At 49.9% G+C, this 16,762-nt stretch overlaps 1 protein-coding gene across 11 annotated transcripts in view; it reads left to right on the top strand.

The window, feature by feature from the left end:
• KMT2C (lysine methyltransferase 2C) overlaps positions 1 to 16,762 on the top strand; it is a 274,521-nt gene that overhangs the window by 252,828 nt on the left and 4,931 nt on the right. For 6 of the 11 annotated variants that reach the window (XM_044246890.1, XM_044246882.1, XM_044246884.1 and 3 more), the window contains 12 exons: positions 142 to 306; positions 1,756 to 1,897; positions 2,045 to 2,192; positions 3,815 to 3,993; positions 4,158 to 4,294; positions 5,103 to 5,352; positions 6,691 to 6,830; positions 7,247 to 7,354; positions 9,181 to 10,300; positions 11,208 to 11,344; positions 12,459 to 12,601; positions 12,869 to 13,037. In XM_044246890.1, the coding sequence (XP_044102825.1) occupies positions 142 to 306; positions 1,756 to 1,897; positions 2,045 to 2,192; positions 3,815 to 3,993; positions 4,158 to 4,294; positions 5,103 to 5,352; positions 6,691 to 6,830; positions 7,247 to 7,354; positions 9,181 to 10,300; positions 11,208 to 11,344; positions 12,459 to 12,601; positions 12,869 to 13,037 (2,838 nt within the window). The remainder of the gene's footprint in view (positions 1 to 141; positions 307 to 1,755; positions 1,898 to 2,044; positions 2,193 to 3,814; positions 3,994 to 4,157; positions 4,295 to 5,102; positions 5,353 to 6,690; positions 6,831 to 7,246; positions 7,355 to 9,180; positions 10,301 to 11,207; positions 11,345 to 12,458; positions 12,602 to 12,868; positions 13,038 to 16,762) is intronic. The other 5 variants (XM_044246891.1, XM_044246886.1, XM_044246888.1 and 2 more) reach the window with 4 other exon arrangements.

The following is a 16,762-nucleotide window of genomic DNA, read 5'->3' as shown; positions in this document are numbered from 1 at the left end:
CTCTAGCATTTGATACTCGAAATTTTTAAGTCTTGTTTTTGTCAAGCCTTATTGGACTAAGTTGCCTTGGGTCTTAGAAAAGTTGCGAAACGCTCTGTTTTGTTGACCGTGTACATTACTCTTCAATGTGTTTTTTAATAGCAGCTCTCTCTGCTCCCTCTAATGGAACCAATCATTGGAGTGAACTTTGCGCACTTTCTTCCTTATGGCAGTGGCCAATTTAATAGTGGGAGCCGACTTCTAGGAACTTTTGGCAGTGCTACCCTTGAAGGGGTTTCGGATTACTATTCTCAGTTGATCTACAAGGTATGTTTCTTCGCCAAGGTCTTACCTTGCTTCCTCTTTGGATACCATATCAGAATTGGGAGAGCTTGTCTTGTTTTTCCATCTAATCTTCGAAGTTTCATTTAAACTTTATTAGTTCAGCTAAAAGGTGAAAATTTCCCTGGATGAAGAGTTTCTAACATAAATATTTGTAATTTTTTATAGGTAAGAATACAAATAGTGAAGAACATCCCTTATGTATTTCCATGGTAGAGAAAATACCCGTTTTCCTATAACCTTTATTAACTCTTTAAAAAGAATCCAAATACATAGTAAATAGAATAAAAGATGTAGTTAGCAGTTTTCCCTGGAAAATGAAATGAAAAAACTGAAAAGTGTATTTTGTCTAATGATTTAGGTAATAATTACAACTAGACAGTAATTCTTAAACTAAAATACCAAACTAACTCAAATTTATCTTTTGGGGTTACTGTTTTAGCAACGTTTTATAATAGCCTTATTTAGACATTCTTACTTCACATCTGACTTACGTAAAATGATCTTTTTGCAAAAATATTTGAGAGTATCATCAGTTTTCTGGAGGGCTTCTCTTCTTACTTTAGTATTAAAGTCATTCTCTTGTGATGCTCCATTTATTGTCATTGTCGGCTTTTCTCTTCAGTTAGAGCCTGTCCTCACTCTTGTAAATGCTTCTCTTCTGATGCAAGCTGTTCTCCAACACACCTTCATTACCTTCATGAAATCCCCGATCTTTGCAAGATTTGTAATTTCACCTTACACTCGATTCTCACGGTATTATTGGTAGATTCCAACAATCCCTGAGAGACGGACCCATCAATGAACAATGACAAATCGATGACATGCTAAGCAGAGAGAAGTGTTTGGAGGGGACTCCCGTTTGTTAACGAGTCAGCCATTTCCGTGTTATTGCTAAGACTTTGGCATCTTACAGAGGTTTTGGACAGTCCAGACTCTAATATTGAGGCTATGAGTTGTAATGATAGGATTAGGACCACAAATTCTCAAGGTTTTTTTGTTTTTGTTTTTTGTTTCTTTTAATGGACCTGGGGCATATCTTAATGAGAATTGAATAATGGAGTTCTTGAGAACGTTCTGCAATTTATTGGTGGAGTTTTAAAGCTGTCTTTCACTGGCTATAACAATGAAATTTGAAAGATGTATAGAATAGAATAATGTAACTTTGGTTCTTAATTTCAAGTACTCAAGCTGGGCAGAGTAAGCAAATGGCGAATTGGTCCATATAAGCCCGAGTATTTCTCCCACCAAAAAACCTCCTGGCCTTGTCCATTTATTTTTCTTCTTGGTGTTCATTTAGGAATGAAGATGCGTCTTGATGACATTTCTGTAGCCTTGCTTCCATGTGCTAAAAATTCACAGAACTAAGTTTTAGCAAGGTCATGGCATATTTGCTCTGTAGCATATAATTTAAAATTTTTTGGTCTCCTGCAGCAGAATAATTTAAGTAATCCTCCAACACCCCCTGCCTCTCTTCCTCCTACACCACCTCCTATGGCTTGTCAGAAGATGGCAAATGGTTTTGCGACAACTGAAGAACTTGCTGGAAGAGCTGGAGTATTAATGAGCCATGAAGGTATGACTGTACAGCTCTGAGTCGTACACCTGTGAGGAGTGTGCCTTTCCCAGCTGTGTTTGGTGAAAAGGCAGTCAAGTCGTGACATTCTCCCCCATGTATCCGTTTTGACTAAATCTGTTTTTGGTTGTGTTTTCGCTTTTCCAGTTACCAAAAGTCTAGGACCTAAACCATTTCAGCTGCCGTTCAGACCCCAGGATGACTTGTTGGCCAGGGCTATTGCTCAGGGCCCCAAGACAGTGGATGTTCCAGCTTCCCTGCCAACACCTCCTCATAATAATCAGGAAGAATTAAGGTAGAAGTTCTTTTTCTTGCATATTTTTTAGGTATTTCATTTAAAAAAAAATATGTATATAGTGTGTCTGTACGGATTGCAGGGATAACATGTAAAAACATGCAAGGGGTGAAAATTTGAATGGTTTTCTCTAGGACTTAGTTTAGAAAACATTCTTACTATTAAAAGTAATTAGTTTGTACATTTTTCAGTTCTTAGATGGTTTAAGAAGTTCAACACATAAATGGACATTAAGGCAGTAGGAGTCTGTATGCAGGGCGCCTGGGTGGCTCAGTGGGTTAAGCCGTTGCCTTCAGCTCAGGTCATGATCTCAGGGACCTGGGATCGAGGCCCACATCGGGCTCTCTGCTCAGCGGGGAGCCTGCTTCCTCCTCTCTCTCTGCCTGCCTCTCTGCCTGCTTGTGATCTCTCTCTGTCAGATGAATAAATAAAATCTTTTAAAAAAAAAAAAAAAGTAGGAGTCTGTATGCAAAATATCTCGGAGATCATTGTCACTTACTGATATTTACAGATGTCTGAAATCAAAGGGCAGCAGTCACAGATCCTAGAGAATGCCTTTGGGGAGGAGGATTTAAGGACTGGCCCGTCCAGTTTTGTACTTCTTTCTGTTAGCACTTCAGACCCAAGACTCTGGGGAGAAACCGTTTCCCTTAGTAGGTAACCACACCCCACCTCGTTAGGTCTAGGAAAGGTTCTCGTGTACTTCCTCCGGTGATTCTCCTTTGGCTAATCGGATAACTGCCCTCTGCTTGATGAGACATCATGTAGATTAAGTCCCTTACTCCACCAAGGAGACAACTGTGGGCCAAAAAGACATTACTTTTCCAGATTTAGAATCCAGTCTCCCTGCTCTCTTCTGCATTGTGCTGTTGGAACTTGCTCGATCCCTGAATCGGGGGCAGTTATGTGCGTGTGTTGTGCCGTAGGGTAGGGCACTGCTGCTTCACAGGGACCCATTCCAGAAGCTGAAGCCACTCTTGGGTCTCCTCATAATGTTACTGCTCAGATTCTCTCCACATAACAGTGTCTCCTTTTGGGGGTGCTGGGAGACCCCAGGTTTGGGGGTGCCCTACAGCAGTGACTTGACACCACACTTGCCCCCTGACCTCAGTTACCCTAGTTAACCTCTAGATTCTTGGGCTAGACTATTCTCTTCTTTCCACTGTACTTGATCAGTTAGAAAAAATAAAGGCCTGTGACGCTCTAGTGACAAAGTTTTCCCCCCGTTGCCTCTACGAGCAGCAGCCCGGAGGGCTCTGCAGGTGTGCCCGTGGGGGTGTGCGAGATGGCTCTTTCCTTTTCTGGCTGCAGACTGTTCCATAGTCTCAGGGACCTGGGACTAGCCAGAGGTGTGAGTATCGTGCTTCTTCTGCTGTGTGGTAGTCTGAACGTCTTCTTGGCAAGTCTTTACTGTTTGATGTTGAAGTTCATTAAACTGCTTCATAGTTGGATGTGTTTCTTGGGTCTTTTTCTGAGAGGTTTCTTGTTTGGCCCCGAACCTGTTCTTTGGCTTCTTACGTCATTGCCATTGTCCAGGGGAACCTCCTGGTCCCTCTAGTGGACAGGGCTGGGTCTGCAGGAAGCCCCCAGTGGTGGACGTGTAATCTGTGTTCTTCTCTCAGGATTCAGGATCACGGTGCTGATCGGGACACTCCTGACAGTTTCGTTCCCTCGTCCTCCCCTGAGAGTGTGGTGGGGATGGAAGTGAGCAGATACCCAGATTTGTCCTTGGTCAAAGAGGAGCCTCCAGAGCCCGTGCCGTCGCCCATTATTCCGATTCTTCCGAGCAGTGCTGGGAAAGGTACAGAACGTTCTTAGTGAAAGTACTTGTCATTACCGCCTTACGGTTTACTGACGTTCATGTTTTGATTTTGAAAAGCCATTAACACTCCATCATCTTTCCTTTCTCCCTACGTTCCTTCTTTCCCTCTCTCCTTCCTTCCTTCTTTTGTCCCCCCACTTAAGGTTTGGAATCGAGAAGGAATGACATCAAAGCTGAGCCAGGCACTTTATTTTTCACACCACCTTTTGGTTCATCCCCAAATGGTCCCAGATCGGGTCTTATATCTGTGGCAATAACCCTGCATCCTACGGCTGCCGAGGTAAAGATGAAATTGCTTTTTAACATCATAAACTGTCCACGTTCTTACAGGGCGTTGGGCGGCTTAGAGGGAGACATGCACAGCAGGGTCGTGGCGGGCAGAAGCCCCCAGAGCGAGGACGAGCAGTCAGGTGTCCGGGCTGCTCCTGAGACCCTGAATGAGCGTCACGTGGCTCTCCGCGGAGGCCGGGGCAAAATGAAGCTCGTGTTCTCGTGTTCTTAGTAAAGCGTGTGTCCTTCAGAGAGAAACCTCTTGAGAACTACACGTAGAAAATGGAGCCGTGAGAAAGAACTTGGTCGGCACTCAGTTTTACAGGAGTAGTGCGAACGTCCAGGTAGCAGCTGCCCCGGTCAAGTGCTAATAAATTCCTGAGAATTTTTTTCTGTTTTGGTTCGGTGAGGATGTTGGCCCCCACACTACGTCCAGTGATAGAACGTTTTGGCCATCGGTACAGCTTAGCCCGGTGGGGGGGGGAGGGACACCGCGCTCTCTGCCCGGCACTGGACGAAGTCCGCTTGAGGCAGTTGAGACCAGGTTTCCCTCCCTCCTGCAGCGGCGACCGTGTACTTGAACGGTCGCACAAACGCGTCACGCTAATTGGGATCCTTGTGTGAGGATTTCTGCTCAGGAAAGCTTGATGGGGTACTGATCCATTAAAACGATTTTTTCTTTTCCCCCGAGACTCTTAAGTATAAGTGAAAGTGGCTGGATTTGCCTGCACCGTGCATGTCCGGCAGACGGCATTCACCCACGCCTGGGGCTCTCTGTGGCCTCCGGGGCTAACTCCGTGTTTACACTTGTGTTCTAGAACATTAGCAGTGTGGTGGCTGCATTTTCCGACCTTCTTCACGTCCGAATTCCTAACAGCTATGAGGTCAGTAATGCTCCAGATGTTCCATCCATGGGTTTGGTCGGTAGCCACAGAGTAAACCCAGGCTTGGAGTGTCGACAGCATTTATTTCTTCGTGGGCCGCCGCCAGGACCTGCAAACCCTCCCAGATTAGCCAGCTCGTACCGGCTGAAGCAGCCCGATGGGCCTTTCCCTCCAACAAGCAATGGTGAGCCAGTCTGCCTTTTGTTAACCTCAGATTCATTCTCCACTCACAAGCTTATTCTCTTTAAAAATCTCACTTCAAGGGGTGCCTGGATGGCCCAGTGGGTTAAGCCGCTGCCTTCGGTTCAGGTCATGATCTCAGGGTCCTGGGATCGAGCCCTGCATCAGGCTCTCTGCTCGGTGGGGAGCCTGCTTCCTCCTCTCTCTCTCTCTGCCTGCCTCTCTGCCTGCTTGTGATCTCTGTCTGTCAAATAAATAAAATCTTAAAAAAAAATTTTTTTTTACATCTCACTTCAAAAATTAAAATAAAATCCCACTTTAGTTTTGAACAGGTAGTGGCGTGTTGGTGTGTAGTCCTGGGTAGTTGGGCCTCCTGTGGGTGCTCCGTCTTCTGTGCTGTGGTTTGACCTTAGTGGCTGGGAGTCACCCGGGCACTGGCGGAGTGCCGGCTCCCTCTGCGGGCTGCTCGCCCTCCGCAGCTTTTGTTCTGTGTCTCCCGGAGGGCCCGCCACCCCGACGGCCTGGCTTTCAGGTGCACGCGAGGCCAGCAGCTGTGACTGTGCCCCTCTCCTTCTGGGCCTTGCACCCCCACTTGCGTCTTGCTGGGCCAGTGCCCCGTCCTCACGAGCCCTGCTCTCCCCACGGATGAGCTGCTCCGTAGGCTCAAGGGCAGGGCTGCCGCCTCGCCCCATTCCCTCGGACTCTTGTTTCGGTCCTGGCCCTGCTCTCGGGACCTGGCAGCGCCTCACTCCTCATCCACGAACTCTGACCCAGAGCTGCCCGTGTGGGCTTCCGGGCTCGGCCTCCAGGCTGCTCCCGCCGCACTCACTTTCCCTGTCCTGCCTTCCGCCTCCACGCCCCGCGCGGATGGTACGCCCCGCGCGGATGGTACGCCCCGCGCGGATGGTACGCCCCGCGCGGATGGTACGCCCCGCGCGTGCCTGACCACGCTTGTCTCCTGGCCCTGGGACTCTCCGTAGCCCTCGGCGACTTTCCGGATCACATTTAGGACTCTTGTATATGTATCTCTTCCATCTCTCATTAAGCATTTTTTATTGTCTAACCCTCAAGCAGAGGTAGCGTCCCCCACCCCACTCGCTTTGCACGTAGGGCGAATGTTGATCTCGGGGCGGACTGGTGCGTGAGGACAGGTGTGTCCCTCTGTGCTCCAGGGCCACACGCGTGATAGCTGCCTATAACCACTGCTTGAAAGATAAGGTTTTTATTAAAAAAGAATAAAATCAGGTGTGTCAGATGAGCCGTGTTCCGAGTGGATTTAGCTTTACGCCTGCATCGGGTAGCTGGTTAATGTGGCTCGCTAACGGCCGTCTTCTGCACTTAGGTCTCTCTGGATATAAGGACTCCGGTCCCGGGAGAGCAGACGGCGCGGCACTCAGGCCGCAGTGGTGCTGTCACTGCAAGGTGGTGGTCCTCGGGAGCGGCGTGCGCAAGTCCTTCAGAGACCTGGCCTTTGTGAGCAAGGTACTAGGGTGTCCCTCCGCTGAGCTGTCCCGCCCGGTTACGGTGGCTCCGCTGCTGTGTCAGGTGTCCCGCCCGGTCACGGCCGCTCCGCGGGACTCCCCTTCTGCCCAGGAGCCTCAGTGTATATTTGACGTGTTTAGCTTAAAACCAAACGGTGACAGCAGACGGGTACATTGGACATTATGAGACGCCCATATGTCTGAATAGAGTGAAATACGGGTAATAAAGTTTATTTTTATACATTTATTTTCTCTTTGGCTAAATGATATGCTAAATATTGGCAGGGAGTTACTTTTTTACTTTTAAGATAGAGAACTACTTTCACTTTTAACAGAGCATAAAAACCAACAATGGATAGAACGTGTTCTTAGGAAATTTTGGCTCGAGATTCCCACACGTTTCTGTTTGCCTCACAGGATTCCCGAGAAAGCTCCAATAGAGTGGAGAAGGACATCGTCTTTTGTAGTAATAACTGCTTCATTCTTTATGCATCAACCACACAAGCAAAAAACTCAGAAAGCAAGGTAAGTTGAGGACCGTCTCCGTCAGGGAACAGCGTATAATGAGTGGTTTCCATGGTTTGGGGTTACGCTGATGGACGGAAGAGCTTCCTAGACTCTGGGTAGCATCTTAGTAGATGCTGCATGTCTGAGGAAGGGCAGCCCGTGCTGCTTTTTCAGATGAATCAGCTTATTTGACGGTGGGTAGGGGGTAGACTTGAATTATGTCTTAAAAGTTCAGAATTTATAAATAAAACACCAATACTAATATCTTTAATTTTACTGAAATAATTACCAATATCTTGACTTAATTACAATAGTAGGACTTAAAGCTTTTATTGCTCTTATCCTGATGAGAAAGCCTGTTCGCAGACACGTTGTGAGCCAACTGCTGTATTTTGGGGAGAAAGATGTTGCTCATGTCACGGTGGAAATGGTCTGCGGTGCCTGATTCTGTGTGAATTAAGTGTATCGACGTGTGGTTGATTGATTGACAGTTTTTGTTTATTTTTAAGATTTTTATTTATTTGACAAATCACAAGTAGGCAGAGAGGCAGACAGAGACAGGGAGAGAGGAGGAAGCAGGCTCCCCTTTGAGCAGAGAGCCTGATGCGGGGCTCGATCCTAGGATCCTGGGATCATGACCTGAGCCCGAAGGCAGAGGCTTTAACCCACTGAGCCATACAGGCGCCCCTGGATAAACATTTTGAACTGTTAGTGTTAAAGGAAGCCTGCTTGGGCGGGAATGCCGCCAGTCCTTCCTCGCTGCAGACGAGGCTGCTCTTCTTTTATAATAGGCGGTCGTCTCCAGTGTAACGAAATCAAGCTCTATGCCAGATAGATTTAGACTTTAAATTAAAATATGCTGGGGTGCCTGGGTGGCTCAGTCAGTTAAGCCTCTGTCTTCGGCTCAGGTCGTGATCTCAGTGTCCTGGGATCAAGAGGAAGGAGTGTCCAAGAAGGTTTAGGAGCAGAACAGTCTCCAGAGATCCAGCCTAGTCCAGAAGGCCTAGGGCGGGGCTCCCTGCTCCACGGCGAGTCTCCTTCTCCCTCTGCCCCCTTCTCTCCCCACCCCCACCCCGCTCATGCTCTCAAAATAAATAAATACAGTCTTCTAAAAGATTACTGTGTCAACTTCTGTAAGAGGAAGAATTGCTTTTTTACCAGATACTTTTAAAATTTGGTGTGCAGTTCTTGCCTGCTCCTGGATTTATGTGAGGTGTGTCTTCTCAGATGCCCGGTTGGAGGGGTCGTGTGAGAACCGGGAAGCCTGCGGGCACCCAGAAAGTCTGGGCGCTTGTCTCTCTGCTCCCTGCTTCCAGCAGCTGGATCAGAGCTGGGCAGCCGCAGGGAGGGGTTCCAGACGGTGCATTTGATGGGGGACCATTGCCCCTTCTTTCCTCATACGTATGCCGATGAGTTCCGCCTGAGATGGACAGACATAGGTTTCCGAGTGCGGATAAGCTCAGAGAAGATCACGTTCTGAAGTTCTTGTTTGGTGCAACAGAAAGCACCGCTCCGTTGTACGGATTAAACCGGATATCTCCTCTCTTCAGCATTGATTTTTCTGGCTTGATTATGGTCAGAGAGGAGTGTCTGAGGAGGTTTGGGGGCGGAACATTCTCCAGAGATACAGCCTGGTCCAGAAGGCCTGGGGCGGGACTCCCGACATGGCCCGGCTCTCATCAGCCCGTGGGCACCGTGGACAGCGTCTGCCGTCCACCTCTGCTGCGTGTGACCCTTCCCCCGTCCCCCACCCCTACCGGGGCATAGGCCCTGTGACCCCCTGCTGCTTGGCTTCCTGCTCTGGGACCAACTGCTCTTCTTACTCCTGTTCTTTCACTGTGCAGGAATCTGCTCCGCCGTTGCCACCGTCGCCCGTGAAGGAGACGCCTTCCAGAGCATTCCATCAGTACAGCAACAACATCTCCACTCTGGACGTGCACTGCCTCCCGCAGCTCCAGGAGGAGGCTTCTCCCCCGGTGTCACCCCCCATCACTTTCCCTCCAGCGTTTGAAGCAGCCAAAGTAGAGGCAAAGCCAGACGAGCTCAAGGTAACGGTCAAGCTAAAGCCGCGGCTCAGGACCGTGCACGGCGGGTTTGAAGACTGCCGGCCCGCCAGTAAAAAGTGGCGAGGGATGAAGTGGAAGAAGTGGAGCGTCCACATCGTCATCCCCAAGGGGGGCTTCAAACCGCCCTGTGAGGACGAGATAGATGAGTTTCTGAAGAAGCTGGGCACTTCCCTCAAACCGGACCCCGTGCCCAAAGACTATCGGAAGTGTTGCTTCTGTCACGAGGAAGGGGACGGGCTGACGGACGGGCCAGCAAGACTGCTCAACCTTGACCTAGACCTGTGGGTCCACTTGAATTGTGCGCTGTGGTCCACAGAGGTCTACGAGACCCAGGCGGGGGCCCTGATAAACGTGGAGCTGGCGCTGAGGAGGGGCCTGCAGATGAAGTGCGTCTTCTGCCACAAGATGGGCGCCACCAGCGGCTGTCACCGCTTCCGCTGCGCCAACATTTACCACTTCACCTGCGCCATTAAAGCACAATGCATGTTTTTTAAGGATAAAACGATGCTTTGTCCCATGCACAAACCAAAGGGAATTCACGAGCAGGAGTTGAGTTACTTTGCCGTCTTCAGACGCGTCTACGTCCAGCGCGACGAGGTGCGACAGATCGCCAGCATCGTGCAGCGCGGGGAGCGCGACCACACGTTCCGCGTGGGAAGCCTCATCTTCCACACGATTGGCCAGCTGCTTCCGCAGCAGATGCAGGCCTTCCATTCGCCCAAAGCGCTCTTCCCCGTGGGCTACGAGGCCAGCCGCCTGTACTGGAGCACCCGCTACGCCAACCGGCGCTGTCGCTACCTGTGCTCCATCGAGGAGAAGGACGGGCGCCCCGTGTTCGTCATCAGGATTGTGGAGCAAGGCCACGAGGATCTGGTCTTAAGTGATTCCTCTCCTAAAGGTAAGACCCACACGTGTGTGCCCTGCAGAGCCGGCCGCTGACGTTTTATGTCCCCGTTTCCTCGTTTTCTGTTGTTTGTTTCAGACTGTACGAAGACAGACGTGGATTTTTGGGTTCCCAAATGCGAGTCTTAGCCTCTTTGTGTCACTGTATCTGCCGGCTGTGCTGGGCTGTCTTGTCAGCACTTGCTAGACTTCCGCACCCACAGTCAGAGTACGTGTGTGAGTGCTCGTGATAAAGCAGTGACTGTAGACGAGGGTGGCCTGTTGCTGGTGTCGCGGACCCTCCTAATGTCAGAAGGCAGGAGACCGTGTTTACAGCACGCGGGGTGCGCTGCCTTTTACGAGGATTACCAGACACTGAACACATTTGGAGCTAGAAGTTGGACTCTTCATTCTGACCATAGGCTGTCATTTTATTGACGTGTACCGGGGAATTGTTTTTTTTTAAACTCTGGCTGTTTTTAAAAAAAAAAAAAAGTATGAAAATGTCCTGAAGATAATTCCAATGGAAATATGAATTTCCTATTTTAATTTAAATCTGAGAGGAAAGAAACCGACTTCTGGATACTGCTCATTGGGCTGATCAGTTAAAAATATAAAGTTATATGCCTAGTGTGAAAATGAATTAAGTTCTTATGTGAATTTGTTACATTAAACTTTCTTTTCCACTTTCACTGTTTTATTTCCCTAATGTAACACATTCTTTTCCCTAAAATTCCGTAAAATAAACTGTCGTTTGATAAGCAGGTAGTGGGTGGTCGGTTCACCACCCCCGGGCTTGACTTGGAAACTGTCTTTGAGAGGTTGGCCCGTCTCTGCTGTTTGTGCCGCGTCCTGCTTCCTCTCTGGTCAGCAGTGAGCAAGTGTGTTCTAAATTGTTTTGTTTCTGTTTGGGCCCTATGTAGGTGTTTGGGATAAAATTTTGGAGCCCGTGGCATGCGTGAGAAAACAGTCGGAAATGCTCCAGCTTTTCCCGGCGTATCTGAAGGGCGAAGACCTGTTTGGGCTCACGGTGTCTGCAGTGGCGCGGATCGCGGAGTCCGTGAGTGCCTCGGGCCGGGGGTGGTAGCGGGACTGCCTTCGCGGCTGCAGGTGGCGGTCCCCAGTGCGACGTTTTGACATGGGCTGCGCTAGGATACTCTGAGGTAGTGCTTTGCTCTCTTCGTGTCACAAGCCGTCTGTGACTCGTGGGGACGCCTCAGTGCATGGTAGCATTCCCTCCCTGAGGTGGCTCACACACTCCAGGTTCTCTGCGCGGGGGGTGGCAGACGAGGCAGAGGGAAGGGCAGGGCTGGGCAGCGACCGCAGGAGCACGTGATCTTCTCTGACCTCTCTTTGCAGTCTTTTAAGACTAAGATGATTAACACGTTTGTCAGTGAATCTACACACAATGCTTTTGAGAAGTTGTGTGATTATAAGGCATTATCCTGAGCAAGAAAAAAAATCACTATGGTTGGTGGGGTTTGTTTTGTTTTTGTTTCTTTGGAGAAGCAGAGGACACCCCACAAGCCAGTGAGTTCTAGGTCTGCTTCCTTCCTTTGGTAGAGCCCTGCCTAAATGATGTGCATCTTTTATGTCTGTAGAGAAATATTTCACGAGAAGTATATTCTACAAGAGGCCTTTAACATAAAACTATCTTACAAATAAGCCTTAGCTTATCATCTACACTCTCAGGGAACTGAGTTTCATAACCTACCTCATCGCAGTCGGATTAGAAGAAGCAAGACATCAAGACAGGAAACCATATCAATAGTTTTTAACTATATTTAATTTTTAAATTCCAGATAAAGATACACAAGTTGAAAGAGCGAAGTTCTAAGTCAGGACACACTGGGTCGGGATAGTCAGATCTTAAAGTGGCGCCGGCACGCGCGTGGCTTGGCCTGTGGCCGTTCTGTGGGTTAGTCTTTTTCTTCAAGGAGCAATTGCCAGGGTTGACGACGTTCTGCTTTGAAACCGAACGCCGTGTGTTAGTGCTGCAGTAGAGCTGAGTGCAGGCTGGCTAGGGGACTCGCGGTAAAAGACCATTTTGTCCACAGGGAGTATGTTGACAAGTTACTTCCGGAAAGTTCCGGCGGGCCCTCCCGGGGCCGGCTCAGGACGGTCGCCGTCTTGATCACGCACGTTCACCCTGTGTCTGTTTGGCTCCTTTCCAGCTCCCGGGCGTGGAGGCGTGTGAGAACTACGCCTTCCGGTACGGCCGCAACCCTCTCATGGAGCTCCCCCTCGCCGTGAACCCCACAGGCTGCGCCCGGTCCGAACCTAAAATGAGTGCCCATGTCAAGAGGTTTGTGTTAAGGTATTTTGTTTTAACTTCACATAGTACAGCCCAGGGTTTCCCGGCGTAGTAGTGGTTTCTGTGCTTGCTCTGTCCGCTGCTCACACACCTGCCGCCTCTGGCCGCGTCCGTGCCCGCCGCGCAGAGAACTCGCCCTGCGGCTCTGCTAGGCGGCTTTCCGTGTATGTTCTGTCAGTGAGAGTCTGAATCCGCTCGGCTGTGGGCGTTCTTCGGAGATATCTTCAGTTTTCCTTTCGTTTTTTCCTGTTGACGTGCCGCTGCGCGCAGGCCTCACACCCTGAACAGCACCAGCACTTCCAAGTCCTTCCAGAGCACGGTCACGGGGGAGCTGAACGCGCCCTACAGCAAGCAGTTCGTGCACTCCAAGTCCTCGCAGTACCGCAAGATGAAGACCGAGTGGAAGTCCAACGTCTACCTGGCCCGCTCCCGCATCCAGGTGAGGAGCCGCTGGGCTCGGGAGGCGGGGGCCGGGCCGGGGTCTGGCGGGCCGGGGTCTGGCCGTCCGGGCTGCTGGCGTCGGGCCGTCCGAGGACTTCCCGCGGCGGAGGCTGGGCATCACGTCTGGGGAATACGACCCTGGATGCTTCTCCTCCCCCCGTGGGGAGACTGGACTCTGCATCTCCGTGTCTCGACGAGGGCTCGTGGGCCGCCGGGGGCGCGGTGTTCTGCGCTCACTGGGTTTGGGGAGCGCTCACGAGAGCTGTTTCAGATTCTCGTGAGAAATACAAGTGAAACTACTTTCAAAAGGTGCAGCAGTGTGTGGGGTTCTCCTCTGGAAGCCGTCTTCTCCCGAGAGCGCTGTGTTTTCTGGTGCCTAGAGTGTGGAGGACCTTCCAGGTCATCTGTGGGCTCAGCATTTAAATTACCTCCACAGTCCGTCCGCGCTGAGCCGCGGATGAGTCTGGTCCGCATCTCCCCTGGATGTGCTAGGATGGAGGCCAGAGCTCACTTTGCCAAATGTCTCAGTCCCTGAGCCCAGTTATCCTGAGTGTTTCCCCATCCACGAGTTGTTTACCTTGGCCCCAGTTTGCCCAGATCCAGGGCACCCTCAGGTTCTGTTGCCGACCTACCCCCCCCCCCCGCCCGGAGAGCTCTCTCAAGCCCACGCTGTCTCTGCCCCCCGTTTCCACCTGCTGTCGCGCCCGTGAGCACTGCTGTCGGGCCTGCCACCGCCTCCCCAGCCCCACTCACCCCCCTGGGATCCCTTCACAGTAAAAATCTCATCTACGTTCCATTGTCCGTACTCATTCAGATTCTTGCTCCTTTCCTGGGAAGACTGTAGGATCTTCTTGTTAGTCTTAATATTTGGACATTTTACCAAAAAATGTGCCGAAGTTTGGGTTATTTTCTTTTTTGTTGCTTTCGTTACTTGATGACCCTTTTCAGCCTGGAGCACTGGGCCTTTAGTCTGAGAAATGTTTCCGTGTTGATTCGTCTGCAGGTTCCTACCTCAGTTACTTTCTTTTTGAACCTGTAGACAGATTTGGACGCATGAGGTCGGGGCTGTCACACGGTGGGCCCAGGCTAGCTGCGGCATCACTGGGGCCTGCTAAGGCGTGCCTTTCGGTCCGGCCCCTGCAGTGGGGCCCCCAGAGGACCAGTGTGAACACAGAGGGAACCTGTGACCCCACCAGCCCTCTGCTCCCCCGTCTGGTGTTGGTTCCGTTGTCCTTGTTCTTTGGCTTCTGCTGTATCTACGGAGCTTTCTTTTGTGTTAAAAATTTTAAAAAGTCACCCAAGAGCTCTTTCTGCTCTTGATCTTCTCATCTGGTACCATGTTCTTTATTAGAAATACGGCGTCTTTCTTTTCCTTCTGCTGTTGGGTCGAGAATGCAGCCTCTCCAGCTCCAGGGGGTCCGGTGGCCACTCCGGGGGGTGTGTCTTTCTCATCTGCCGCATCGGTTCCTTTTCCATTTCAAACATCCCCAAGCAGCTCGTTCACTTGTTACTGTCCTGTTTCTGCGTCACTTTTACTCCCTCACTGTCACTTCACGGATCTCTCAGGCCCGTGGTCAGGGTGTTGTGCCGCTGTCCTGGCCACGCGGCCTCGTCTGCGCACGGATGTTCCCGCGGAGCCGCTCGCGTCGACTGAGCTGCAGGCTTGTCGCTCGCTGACCCTCAGAGAACCCTCTAGAGCTGCCTGGTGCCTCCGCTTGGTTCTTTCGTTGTCCTCGGCGTCTGCGTGACGTTCCCGACGTTGAGGAGCTAGAGTGAAGCAGAGCGTGCCCGCCGCTAATCTCACAGAGGATGTGTGCACTTTGCGTGTTAGGAGACCTTGTTGCTTTGCCAGAAAGGCGGTCATAGCTCATCTCCTCCTGCATTTGGGAAACTGTCTCTTCCTTTCCCATTTGTTGTGCTGCTGCCCTTTCACATTTCCGCCCGCCTGGTCTGCTTCCTTCCTGCGGTTTCTGACCGCGGACGAATGAGCCGCGTTTCAGGCTTGCCGCTCGGATCGGCTCTTCTGTGAATTACGCATCCTGCTCCGTCCGTTCTCCAGTTCATGAGAACTGGGCTGGGAGATGTACTCCCCACCACACACCCTGTGCCCACGAGGAAGTCTGGTATTTTTTTTCTTATAAAAGTGAATTTTTGCATCGTCGAATGTACATAATTTTCTATAGCTTCTAGTCTTGGTTAAGACAGTGGATTTTATTATATTTTTAGTCTCTTGGATTTCCAGATTTCAGAAATTTTAAGTGTTTTAAAACTATTCTGTTCCATTGAGTAACTAGTTGAAGCCCCGTTTAGTAACCCTTCTGTATCGCACTGAGTGAGGACACCACGGTACGGCTGTGTCAGCAGTGCACATGAAAGTTCACACGTGCGTGATCGCCTTGCATTCTCCATTCTTTTTCACTGGTCTTATCTGTTCTTTTTATTTTTTTAAGATTTTTATTTATTTATTTGACAGAGATCACAATTAGACAGAGAGGCAGGCAGAGAGAGGGGGAAGAAATCTCCCTGACGAGCAGAAGGCCCAATGCAGGGCTCGATCCCAGGACTTTGAGATCATGACCTGAGCCAAAAGCAGAGGCTTAACACACTGAGCCACCCAGGCGCCCCATGATCTTGTCTGTTCTTATAGCAAACTAGATTGATCTCTATTCGTACTGCTTTTTTGTGTATTTCGGTTTGTTCACCTAAGTTTTGTCTGGAATTGAACAGATATATTGCATAAAATTTCTTTTCCCAGAAGATAGTTCAGTTCACACACCAAAGTCTCTGAGACGGGCCCATGGTACCGTGTGCCCCACAGTGGGGACTTCCCAGTGAGCACACGCTCTTCACTACGTGGTTACTGCGGTCTTCCGGCCAGCCGGAGTTGAGAAGGCAGAAACTCAGTGGGACAAGAAAGTGTCAAATGTTCAAGGAAGTAGTCCATATTTTTCCAGAATTTGTAATGCTGAAAACTTAAAAAGGTGCACATAGTCTATGATTTATTTCTGGCAAGACAGGGCGGGCTGCCAGAGGAGAGGCCTGCACAGTTCTCCCTGGTCCAGATTCCTGTGTCTTCCTCTGCGGCCTCGAAACTTTGGGGGGAAATGTTGCCTTTCGAAGAGCTGTATTTCTTTCCAGCTTTCCTGGTAATTAAAGGCTGTATTTCTTTCCAGCTTTCCTGGTAATTAAAGCAGAGTAACTTCTCCTGGTTCTCCTTTCGCTCTGGGTTCCAGGAAGTCCTAGCCAAATCCGAAACCTGACTATAGTATTAATAGTCCCTCATGGTTAGCCCTACTTCTTACTAAGTTTACTGTCCTTTCTTATCCTTTTAGAAATAGTAATGGGGGCGCCTGGGGCTCAGTGGGTTAAGCCTCTGCCTTTGGCTCAGCTCATGATCTCAGGGTCCTGGGATCGAGCCCCGCATCGCGCTCTCTGGTTAGGAGGGAGCCTGCTTCCCCCCCCTCCCCTGCCTGCCTCTTTGCCTACTTGTGATCTCTCTCTCTGTCAAATAAATAAAATCTTGAAAAGAAAAAGAAACGATAATGGGTTAAAGTAAATACCAGAAGCTAATAGCCTGTCATAGCTATTAGCTGTTGGCCTGTTTATTTGGTGGGATCGTGACATGAATTTCATGGAAGATAAGATGGTCTGACAGGACGCAGTAGCCAGTCAGTGGTGCTGCTTTGTAAATAGGCCTTCAGAATTCAGTAAAAGATACAAAAT

Source organism: Neovison vison, chromosome 4, assembly GCF_020171115.1.
Source record: "Neovison vison isolate M4711 chromosome 4, ASM_NN_V1, whole genome shotgun sequence".
NCBI classification, from domain to species: domain Eukaryota; kingdom Metazoa; phylum Chordata; class Mammalia; order Carnivora; family Mustelidae; genus Neogale; species Neogale vison.
The sequence above is the reverse complement of the archived record's forward strand: the minus strand, read 5'-3'. Positions and strand labels throughout refer to the sequence as shown.